The sequence below is a fragment of the Mugil cephalus genome, chromosome 13 (genome assembly GCF_022458985.1).
Source record: "Mugil cephalus isolate CIBA_MC_2020 chromosome 13, CIBA_Mcephalus_1.1, whole genome shotgun sequence".
NCBI lineage: Eukaryota > Metazoa > Chordata > Actinopteri > Mugiliformes > Mugilidae > Mugil > Mugil cephalus.
The window spans coordinates 13,854,060-13,865,648 of NC_061782.1; the positions used below are offsets into that span (position 1 = coordinate 13,854,060).

General features: G+C 45.9%; 1 protein-coding gene across 4 annotated transcripts in view; it reads left to right on the forward strand.

Annotated features, from left to right (window-relative positions):
* The window catches only part of tet1 (tet methylcytosine dioxygenase 1), a 30,157-nt gene extending 18,777 nt beyond the window's left edge, over positions 1 to 11,380 (forward strand). For all 4 annotated transcript variants that reach the window (XM_047602668.1, XM_047602672.1, XM_047602669.1 and 1 more), the window contains 10 exons: positions 928 to 3,181; positions 3,620 to 3,710; positions 4,227 to 4,320; positions 5,176 to 5,384; positions 5,492 to 5,642; positions 5,968 to 6,057; positions 6,299 to 6,436; positions 6,548 to 6,724; positions 7,914 to 8,058; positions 8,154 to 11,380. In XM_047602668.1, coding sequence (XP_047458624.1) covers positions 928 to 3,181; positions 3,620 to 3,710; positions 4,227 to 4,320; positions 5,176 to 5,384; positions 5,492 to 5,642; positions 5,968 to 6,057; positions 6,299 to 6,436; positions 6,548 to 6,724; positions 7,914 to 8,058; positions 8,154 to 9,205 — 4,401 coding nt within the window. In that variant the 3' untranslated portion in view covers positions 9,206 to 11,380. The remainder of the gene's footprint in view (positions 1 to 927; positions 3,182 to 3,619; positions 3,711 to 4,226; positions 4,321 to 5,175; positions 5,385 to 5,491; positions 5,643 to 5,967; positions 6,058 to 6,298; positions 6,437 to 6,547; positions 6,725 to 7,913; positions 8,059 to 8,153) is intronic.
* The last annotated feature ends 209 nt before the right edge of the window (positions 11,381 to 11,589 follow it).

The window sequence follows — 11,589 nt, forward strand, 5'->3', positions numbered from 1 at the left end:
CTGAAAGCTTTAGTTGTGAATGTGATGAGGACGAGCTGATTTCTTCAAATGGTGAAAACTAAATAAGCCTTGCACACATTCAGCTGCACTAATGCTGTATATAAGCTAGACATTTAGAGTTTTAGCAGGAAAGTGTTGCCCATTTAGGTTATTAAGATAGTAAGACAGCTACATTATTATTGCACACTGTAGTAGCAAAACTACTGTCCTCAAAGCCTTGATGAACTTCCTCTGATGCTGTAAGTTACCCTGTAAGTCAGTCTGTGTAAGTGTGTTTTGAGCAAGGCTTTTAGAAACAATCAATACATCAGTATTGTAGACCTTTGGATGATCCTAGTTATCAGAATTTGTCTGAGCTGAGGGGTCATTGGTGCTTTGTGCAAGTAAAGCCTAGCATGGGTTAATCAATCACTTGACGATACAGATGGTTTAAGGTGGCAGGGCAGCTGTGTGTGTGTGTGTGTGTGTGTGTGTAAACGCATGCATGGCTAGAACCATACCTTAAAACCCAGCGCAAACAGAGCATGTACACGCACGTTTCACACATGCCCCCAGTGACCCACCGGTAGTGACGCAGTCGTGAACCGAGCGTGACTCCAAATGTTTACTTGTTGGCCCTCGACTACCTGTGGGTCTTGGCTTTCAGCTCTCCACATCCTGGGCAGGAATGCAGTCCTGATTGAAGCCTCAGCTGTGAACGACCGCTTCTTTTTCTGTTTAGAGATCACATTTGGCAAGATTTATAGAATGCAGATTCCTCCCATGCCATAATATTTTCCACAGGCTTGGTAGCGACTGCAGCAGATGCTCGTGCCATGCTGGGAAACAATCTGTTATGCTGCGTGGCGTGACTGTTTAGAAGAAGCTGAATCACTGTTCTCTGCCAGAGCTTGTTGAGTCAACTCTCCCTTATTGTCTGTCTCTCAGGTGGTTCCAGAAAGTGGGTCGGTAAATGGCAAAGGCAAGGCACAGATGGATGACACCCACATGGCAGCAGAGGAGGACGAGGGGGAGGAAGGCCACATACCTCATACACAATCTCCCCCCATCACCCACTTATTCACCCACAACCTGGCCTCAGACCAAGGCGGACGGCCAGCACTTATTAAGCGAGAGCCTGGGCTGGAGCTGACCAGCAATGCACTTCAACAACACGTATGCTCTTCTGAGACTTTTAAGAATGGTTCGGCGGGCAACCTGACGAAACCTAATGGTGCTAATATGAACAGTGTGTCACACTCTGATCTGAAGTCTGCTCATAAAAGGACTACAGTGACATCGGAGGCTCAGAGGACTATAATAGCTGCGATCCCTAAGGACTGCTCTGAGAACGGACCTAGTACTCCTCCGGATGACATGTCTGTTCCGCTGAAGAAGATCAAAGTGGAGGAGCCGTGGATGTGGATCACTGAACAGACCACCACACAGCTGAGTGATGCAGATGAGGTGTGCGAAGACCCGCTGTCTACACTGGCGGCGGTTGTGTGTCTTTCTGTCACAGAGAGGAAGGGACTGGAGGAGAAACTTTTCAGCTCGCGCTCTACCATCCTTCACACCATCAAAACAGAGCCACCAGATTTGCACTTTGTCAAAAAAGAGAAAGAGGATTTAAAGAATGACTTGTGTCAGAAAAGCACTCCTGTTAACCTGCAAAGGACTCCTCAACCCATAAAAAGTGAACCTCCTCCAAATGTCTTGATACCAAGTGTGCAGTCTTTGGCAGAGAGGAGAAATCTTAGTTTTGAACAGGCTATTGCTATTGAGGCCTTGACTCAACTGGCAGCTATACCTCAAAGCACCCCAGGGTCCATTAAAGCTGAAAGTAAGTGTGAACATCCCATTTCTACTCAACATTTCTCAACTTCCAACACAAATGCAGCCCTGCAAGAAGCTAAGCCTACAGCAGCTATCCGCTACAACAAAGTATCGGTAATCAGCTCACCACTACACCAGACGTCAGTCATACGCCCCCCTGTGGCCAGACAAGGGAATGTCATCCAGCGTTCCCAGGGTTTGAGTTCTAACACCAAACTGTCTCTGCAGGACCTCTTAGAGGCCAGCTCAGACAACGATAGAGCACCGTTCAGGAGGGCAGAGCAGGGCTATGGGACTCATGTCATCAAGTCAGAATGCAGCTATAAAGACACCAGTGACGTGAAGTTCGGTAAGGACCATGAGCGTTGGTTTGGAGGGGACGCAGACGGGGTTGTTGGTAAAGTGAGGAGAAACAGAGACGAAGAGGAAGTGGCGGCTCAGCTGGCAGACCTGGCCTTCATCATCCAGTCCAGACACAACCTGCTGACAGAGAACAACCTTCCCAGAGGAACCCCTGTGTCAGCCATTAAATATAACTACAAATCCCAGCAGCCCCCCACTCCGAAAAAGGCCCTCCTAAAAAAACCAAAAGCTACGCCTTCCAAGCCAAGGAAGAAGAAAAGTGATGGATTACACGAGGGAGTCAACCGTAGGACCCCCCTCTCAAAACGCATGCCAAACGGAGAGACGCCGCACAAGAGCAGAGGCCAGAAGATTCTCCCACAGGGAAAGTCTGGACTTCATCACAAGAAGAACCTTTTCCTGCCTGAGGCTCAAATCGATCTGAAGAGATACTTGGCCGAGGCTGAAGAGGAGAGGAGGCAACTCATCCATCACAATGCAACCCTCTTAGGGCAGCAGACTCAGAACTACAACAAAAGCATCAACCACACTCCTGGTCAAGAAAACCAGCCATGGTCCCTTTCCAATGGTCCACTTCACCAACACAACCCATGCAACGGCTATGCTGCAGGACCAGAGGAGTGTGAAAGGCATTTGTTATCTCAGGTATCGCAGCCCTGTGGTGGCCTGCAGCACGGTGCTGATCCTTACACCAGCCCAGTCAAACCCGCTTTTCTCAGCCATACCACTGGGCACCATGGTCTGGCTAACGGTTTCTCCGGGGGTCGTCAGTCCCCTCCTCCAAGCCAACAGGGTTACTACAAGCTGGAAAGGTCAGGACCCGTCACTGTCCTGTCCACGGCTACTGACGGTGCTCAGACCCACTCTGCAGAGTCGACTCCATCCAAGAACAGCGTCAACAGCTTCCTGGAGTCTCCTATGAGTTTTCTGGACACCCCGACCAAGAACCTGCTTAATACGCCTTCCAAAAAACTGGCTGATCTTCCATCCTGTCAATGTGTGGGTGAGTTGGACCAGGAGAAAAGTGTGTAGCGTCTGCATTTGTGTCACCTCGGATATGTTCCACTTTGTAACTAGGTCTACCCTGAAAGTTTGCTTTCTAGTAAGACTGCAGTACTGAAACTCATTTTCTGTTTCCCCCTGTTTGATCCAAACACACACACAATGTTTCATAATTCAAAGGCCAGTTCAAGCGAAAGAAGGCTGCATTTCTCTGCCATATATGGAGGAGGCTTTGGGGGCCACGTTGACCCACGATGAAGCATTTGGTCTAGAAATGCAGACTTCCTTGTTGGTGACCCCTGAACGGAGATACGCACATTAGCTTTAATTTGTCTCCCTTATTAAGGAGTGTCAGAACTGTAGCCTCTGATCTGGTTACTGAGCTGTTTGAAGAGCAGCGCCACACGGTCAGCATTCAATTTTTGTGTTTTATCCGCAGACCAAATCATTGAAAAGGAGGAAGGCCCTTACTACACTCACCTCGGGGCAGGACCCAGTGTAACTGCAGTGAGGGAGTTGATGGAGAACAGGTAGAGTAACTTAACTACAACCGGCGCTATTTACGCTGTGTGGGTGTGTGTAAACTAAATGCCTGTGAGTCAACTACAGGCTTTGTGGAATGGGGCGGGTCACAGTCGCCCTGTCATTAAAAGGAAGCGTTGCTGAAAGAGCTCAGCCTGTCTCTCTAAACACACACACACACACACACACACACAGCATGCTCAAACAGGAAACCCCTAGAGCTGAGACGAGGGGCCTGTAAACCAAGATGACAGCTTGTTTGAAACAACTTGTGGTCTATCAGCGTCCATGTGACAGCCACTCTTAACCGAAAAATTCAAATTCAGCAGTTTTCAGTGGATAGAAATTATTTAATTCAGTACTCCTGCACCAGCGCCACTGGACAGTGTGAACTACTTGACAATGCACCAAGTCCATTTTTTATTGATTACAGCTGTGGCTGCAAATGTTTGTTAGTGTTTTTGTCAGCTTTAAATAATAATAAACTCCGTGAACTCTTGTATGTGTTTGTGTCTGCGTCACAGGTACGGTGCCAAAGGGAATGCAGTAAGAGTGGAAGTTGTTGTTTACACTGGGAAAGAAGGCAAGAGCTCCCAGGGGTGTCCAATAGCTAAATGGGTAAGTGGTTAGTGTTTGTGCTCATGCTTTCCAGAATGTCCTGAATGTGTCCACTGTGTGTTCTGAAGCTGGGCCCACCGCAGTATATTTAGGATCACAATCACAACAAACCTTTATTGAGATCGCATTTTGTCCAGATCGACGTTTACGTTTGCTTTGCTTCCAGTGAAAACGTAAATGGCCTAATTGGTATTTGTATATGTATCGCACGAATATGAGATAATTAAAAGTGACTCACCGAGGTCGTTGTCGATTCGCTTGACGAGGACAGTTTAAGCTGCAGGTGCTTTCCCCCGTGCTCAGTTGTTTTCGGTGTCCATCACCAGCAGCCATGACTCGCTTCTGAAGTGCTGCGCAGGTTTCGTTTCTCGCCTCTTCGATTTTTGAATTTTGTCATATCTTTCGGGGGAGACTGCACTGTTTATTTGTAGGAAGGCATCATTCGTTTTTCCTGTCTCGATTTCAGTGTGTGCGCAACACCGACTTCTGGGTTTTTAGCCGGAAGACGAGTTCCCGTGACACAAAGTCTCATGAGAGCAATTTTTTATTGCGTTGTTTAAAGTCGATTTAGCGTAACTTCTTTAATGCTCTGTCATGTAAAAAGATCTAAAAGGAAAACTTGATCATTATGAGGAAGTTGTTTCAACTGCACTGACGATCACTAAAAATGGTTAGCAAAACATAGCCCTTGGTCTGGTGGCTCGGCTGATCACTGACAGTGGTTTGACCTCAGTGGGATATTTGTGATGTCGTTTAAAAAGACACTCTGCTGTATTTGTCCGTGTTGCGATGTTGTCGTTCATCTGTCAGTCATCTGCACACTTGTTTTCTGCGTGTACAAAAATCGTGTGACAGGTGATCCGGCGCGGCAGTGAAGAGGAGAAGCTGCTGTGTCTGGTCCGCCAGAGACCAGGGCACCACTGTGACACGGCCGTGTTGGTGATCCTCATCCTGGCGTGGGAGGGAATCCCTCGGACGGTGGCCGACCACCTCTACCAGGAGCTCACGGACACCCTCTTTAAATATGGCTCCCCGACCAGCCGCCGCTGTGCCCTCAACGAAGAGTGAGCACCTCTCCCTTTGTGTTTTCACTGACTGTTCGTGCACCCTGTTTTTTTTGTTTTTTTGTTTGTTTTTTATTAATTCTCGTCCGTCCCCTCTTTCTATGCAGCCGCACATGTGCGTGCCAGGGTTTGGACCCGGACACCTGCGGAGCTTCTTTTTCCTTTGGCTGCTCCTGGAGTATGTACTTTAATGGCTGTAAGTTTGCCCGCAGCAAAGTGCCCCGCAAGTTTCGCCTGCTTGGAGACTACCGGGAGGAGGTGAGGGAGTGTGTTGGTTTATAGCGACAACGTCACCCAGCAGCTCAGTTTTCAAAATCCTAGAGAAAATCATCTCCTACCGTCTCTCCTGTTGCTTTCTCCTGGTGTGATAGTTATGTTATTCAGTGTATGGTCAATGTTGCAATATTGTTGAATCAAATGATCTCATTTTGTTTGTAATCAAGTCAGACTCAGCTGATCTGATCTATTTTTTGCCTCTTAGCAGCTAATGTCAACAATCGCAGTCACTCGCATAAACCGTTGAAGCAAATCACACTTTAAAACAAGACGTTTAAATCGATTGTGTTCGATCTGTTCCTTTTAGGAGGAGAAGATAGAGAACAACCTGCAAGGTCTCGCCTCTGAACTCGCACCTCTCTACCAACGACTGGCTCCTGAGGCTTTCCAAAACCAGGTAGGAAACATTGAACACCTTTGATAATCCTCAGCTGTCCCAGGCTATTATTTATAGACCTGATATTATGTTGTAGTACAGCCTTTCTCCTCTAGATTTCTGTATTTTGCTTTTGATTAACCTATGTGAAGCTTTAAATTCGTAACCTTCTAGCCTGAGAATTTGAGCTTCTCGAGTACAAATGGACTTCTCTCGAGTCTTCAGCACCAGCCCAACTCTTCCTCTCTTTCCCCGCTCACAGGTGGAGCATGAGGCAGCAGGGGGGGATTGCCGGCTGGGCAGGAGGGAAGGACGTCCTTTCTCTGGGGTCACAGCCTGTGTGGATTTCTGTGCTCATGCCCACAAGGACACTAGCAACATGAATAACGGCAGCACTGTGGTAAGAGTGTGACACCGTTTTTTAGTCTTTTTTAGTTTTTGGTTTTCGGGTCAGTCTTTCCATATTGTTTGGCTCAAACAACTCGACTTTCGTCTTATCGTCCCCTTTCAGGTTTGCACTTTAACCAAGGAAGATAACCGAGCAGTGCGTAACATACCGGAAGATGAGCAGCTCCACGTGCTGCCGCTGTACAAGATCTCTGAAAGGGATGAGTTCGGCCGGGTTGAGGGACAGTGGGCCAAGATGCAGAGTGGCGCTCTGCAAGTTCTGTCTTCCTTCCCCCGAGAGGTGAGTTGATGTTTGCTTACATATAATCGTGTTTTGTTTTGTTGCTGATTCGCATCTTTTGTTTACAAAAGATTTGTTTAGGTCTTCTGTGTGGTACTTTAGTGTCCCTCTGCTGGCAGTGAGAATATTACATTTTAGCATTTTTTGTAAGATGAGAAGAGGCAACAATCTCTAACTCCCTTCTCCTCTTTCAATTCTCTGAAATGTGGAAAAAGCCAGACTGTTGGTAATCCGGCATTGTCCTCTCAGCCAATTGCCAAGTTTCTTTTTTATCTGACCATCAGAAGCTTTTCTTGGATGCTTCCGAGGCTCCATTGTATTCTTTCTGACCAACACAAATCACATTTATAAATTTCCTTTCTCCGCTATATTTCTAGTTTCACTATTTGTTGTCTTAAACGCAGGAATGTTACCACAGAGAACATATTTAAAATACGTACTGATAAGCACTGATACACGTAAACAGTACGTTTACATGCACGTTAAAAAAACGAATTATTGCCTTAATTGGACTATAACAGGAGAACTTAAGTGCATGTAAACACGTTACTCCATTAAAATCAGAGTTCTCTTTATCCGATTGAGACACCCAGATAATGCGATTGGAATCCATTTTTCTATGCCATGTATACAGCTTAATCGTAGTATTGATCAGGATAATGCATATGCACATGCTCCACAACCACTGCGCTGCCGTGTGACCCCGGAACAAAAACATCCAAGAAAGCCGATCGCAGAAGAAGAAGAAGAAGATAAACAACGCCGCTAGAAGAACCGTTTGAGGGAAAGCACGGATCTCACCTGCACCAGAAGTAGCGCGAACATTACATACTCGATTTAAAAATGTAGTATTGTCCATATGGTTGTTGTTTGAAATGCTGGTCTGCCGCATGAACGACTCTTGTTTATTATATCACGTGATAGGCCAACCGGAAATCGGGCCGTATTAATGTGGTATTAACCCGCCGAAAAGACATGTATCGCCACCTAGTGTGGAGGAGGAGAACAGTTATTTGATTTTCTCCGTTGCATGTAAACTGGGACATGAACTGTAGTGAGAAAGTTGAATTTCAAGCATAGCTCGATTAAGCTCTGCATGTAAACGCACTGACTGTGTGAACTCATTGGGCAGGGCCTTAAATGTTAGAGACATTTGTTTATGTGTCATTTTTCGCATTTTATTTTGTAGGTGCGTCTACTGGCTGAGCCGGTGAAGTCAGCCCGCAAGATAAGGCAAGAAGCTCGTCTGAAGGCTCAAGCCGAGAAGCTGGAGAAAAAGATGGGGCTGACTCCTCTCACTCCGGGGAAAGTGAAAGCTGAAACCCCCAACAAAGGTTAGTACATTCACGTCTCTGCTCGAGTTGTTTTGAATGAGCTGAAGTCAGTTTTTATAAATTTTACAATTAAAATGTGTGTTTTTTGCAAACAGAGCCACAGGGCTTCTACGGCTCTTACAGGCTACCGCCCAGACCTGCCAGTGTTGGAAGGTACCTGCCGGAGAGCAACCAAGCTAGCACTTACAGACAGAGCACCAGCAGCTACCCCAGCCCGGGCCCAGGCATCATCCCGCAGATGGAGGTCCTCTCCCCCGGTCACCACGGCCTCCAGTTTGGACAGAACGGCTCAGCTCTTAGTTATAGGAGCGACATCATGAATGGCTACCCCCCAGCTCCTGGCGACCAGAGCGCTCCGTCAGAACGTATACCTCCAGATAACACCTTCACTGATTACCCCAGTCCTTTCAAAGCTGAGCCCAGTGAGGTGCACTGTTCTCCTCTGAGCAGACTCTCCTCTAGCGGGAGTGCTCCTCCTCCTCCTCCTTCCTCCTTCTCCCCCAGACCTACCTCCGAGGGCCTCTTCAGCAGGCTCAATGGACTCCACGGGGCCGCAGGAGACGTCGCGGGAGAGGTCAGAGGTCACGATCTCCCTTTGCTCACAGCTCTCCACCACCCCGCGCAGACTGCCCCTCCTGAACCAGAGGAAGTCAAACAGGAAGAGGTGTGGTCAGACAGCGAGCACAACTTCCTGGACCACGACATAGGTGGCGTCGCCGTGGCACCGTCGCACGGCTCCATCCTGATCGAGTGCGCGCGTCGGGAGCTCCACGCCACCACCCCCATCCTCAGGCCGAATCGCAGCCACCCCACCCGCATCTCTCTGGTCTTCTACCAGCACAAGTCCCTGAACGAGCCCGGCCACGGGATGGCCATGTGGGACGCCAAAATGGCCAAGCGGGAACGGGATCGGGAGGAGGAGGCCGAGAGACTGAGGATGGAGGACGCCCTGGGCAAAGGTGTGGGCGGCGGCCCTGGCGGCGGAGGGGCGGAGGGAGAGGGGGAAACGGGCGAGGAGGCCGAGGGGACACGGAGGTTAATGAATGTCCCCACGCGTCAGGCGTGTACTCTCCCGAGGGACGGCGTCATCACCGCGTCCCCGTACGCCCTGACCCAAGTGACAGGACCTTACAATCGCTGGACTTAGTCGACATGTTTTACACACAAACACACACAAACACACACAGAAAACTCCCACACCCTGTGCTTCTGCCTTACCTCAAGCAACTTCAAACTGCTACTCTCATTTTTATGTCATTTTCATTGTGCTTTTTCTAATATCTGTTCACTTTGTCCGTCCTCGTCCCTGCCTTCGAAGAGACGGGGAAGGACAAAGTGCGTCGGCTTTTTAACTGTGAGTCTCGGTGTCGGTTTTTATTGTAAAGAGAAGGTGCTTTGAAGCATTTTAAGACGTTTTTAAACTGGTTTTATATACAGGATTAAGAACAAAAAAAAAAAAAGATGTGATTATTTATTCTGATCATAACGATTTCTATTTAATTTCCGGTGTTACGCCTGTTTACTGCAAGATTTCTACGATATCCTGCATTATGTGTTGACGCTCAGAGTTTATTTTAGGACTTTACTTTGTATTTCAGCCAGTAGTTCTCTTTTCACGAGGCGAACCTCGATGGCTTTTACATCAGTGCCATTCTCACTGTATTCTCTCTTAAGCAGACATCACATAATGTAGGAAACAAGACTAATAGTGTGCATATATTAACTACATATTGTCACATGTAGCATTGTGCTTTTCCTTCTGCTGCCTCTGTCGGCGGCAGCTGAGGAAAGAAATTGACTTCTTTTGGTTTGTCGTTTTGTTTATTTTCTCTACATTTGGATGGTTTGTCTTTTATTCACAGATATGTATGGCATATTAAGAAGCACTTTTTTTATTTTCCTAAACTTAACTTGAAAACGGTCCCAGTCCATAAGCCTAAATATGTTTGTACAGACAGAGATATATATATGACAGTTTAGCACGAACCCCGCTTTTCTTTTTACAGTATTTCTGCGTTCCCGTTCTTTTGATTGCTAATGGATGTGCATATATGAAATTAGTGTAATGAGGAATCATGAAATGCAGCACCGGTTAAGTGCTTATCAATATTGACACTTATTTTCAGTTTCTGGAAAAGGAATACAAAAGTCTCTCATGGGGAACAAGGAATGATCATAGGAATTAAAAAGCTTACTGTGCGTTTTAATGGTGCTAATAAGATCGTTTTTTTTTTTTTTTTTACTTTTTTTTTAAACAAAAAAAGAAACCACCGAGTGTCAGATATGTCCGCCGAATATTACCAGCACACACCCTGGATTTGAATACAAAACTGTGTTCGACACTGCTGAATAACGGAACTGTATCTTCTGATACCTCCTCTATGCTCTTAACGTAAAACCACTTAAAACATCAGCTCCCACTCAGACGATTTGCCTAAGGTGATTTTCAGGTGCTCGACTTTGTTTACAGGGTCCGAATTAAGGGGCTGGCGTCAGCTCCTAGTGAATAATCAGGATTTTAACCCATGAAAGAGAAGCTCTTCATTTTTAGCACAACCAACAGAGACCTTTCACTGATATTCACACTAACACTGACGGTGTACGTAACATTTCCTTTGGTGCTAACAGAGAACATGTCAAGGTACATGCATTGACTTAACCTGGTTGTACACTTATATAACGGCGATGGCATGGTGCTTATGTTTTTCTTTTTCCTTTATTTTTTTTTTATATATAAACTCAGCACTCACTGATGAGATGTATGATTCAAACACAAAGGTAGTTTTTGTCATTTCTCCGGCTCATTATTACAAAACGAGATGCATTAATTGTGATGTTTGTCGAGTACAAAGCACGTTATTGTGCAGATGTCCACCTAGAGCTCAGATGTCTTCCACAGATAACCCAGCTTTCAAAAATCACAAACAAAAAGAAATGAATGTAAACTGTTTTTTAAATACTCAAATTACAAGTCGTCGATGTTGCTTTTTTTGATTTACTGCGGGCGACGTTCTCAGTCCTCACTGAACATTTTTGTACCAACAAGGAGTTAACGAGCACCAGCATTCAAAAAAAAACAAAAAAAAAAACTTTTGTTAGTAGAAAATGTGTAAATATGTATGTGAACCACATTGTTTTTACTGTATTGTTAATGGTGTTTAGACAATGGGTGATCTTGCTTATTTTGAAACTGAATTACTGTACGTTGCTGAAAGTATATCCAGTTTAGACTTGAGAAGAGACTAAATTTAGCATTCCTTTTATGGATGGCTGATCTCTTTTGGGATTGTGAAATAAAGTCATATTTATATTTTGGACCTGATCATGATTTCCTCTCCCTTTTTTTTCCAGCCTGGATTTCCCACAACTGCTGCATGACTCACTGCTCTGATATTTCAGTTTTCTGAACTTTGAGGCTTTGAGGGAGAAACACTGCTTGTTTTTGTGCAGATTTGGTTGTGTTTTGATGCTGAACTACAAACTACTACTTACTAGATATAATCATTTACATTAAATTGTAAGCATTAAGTT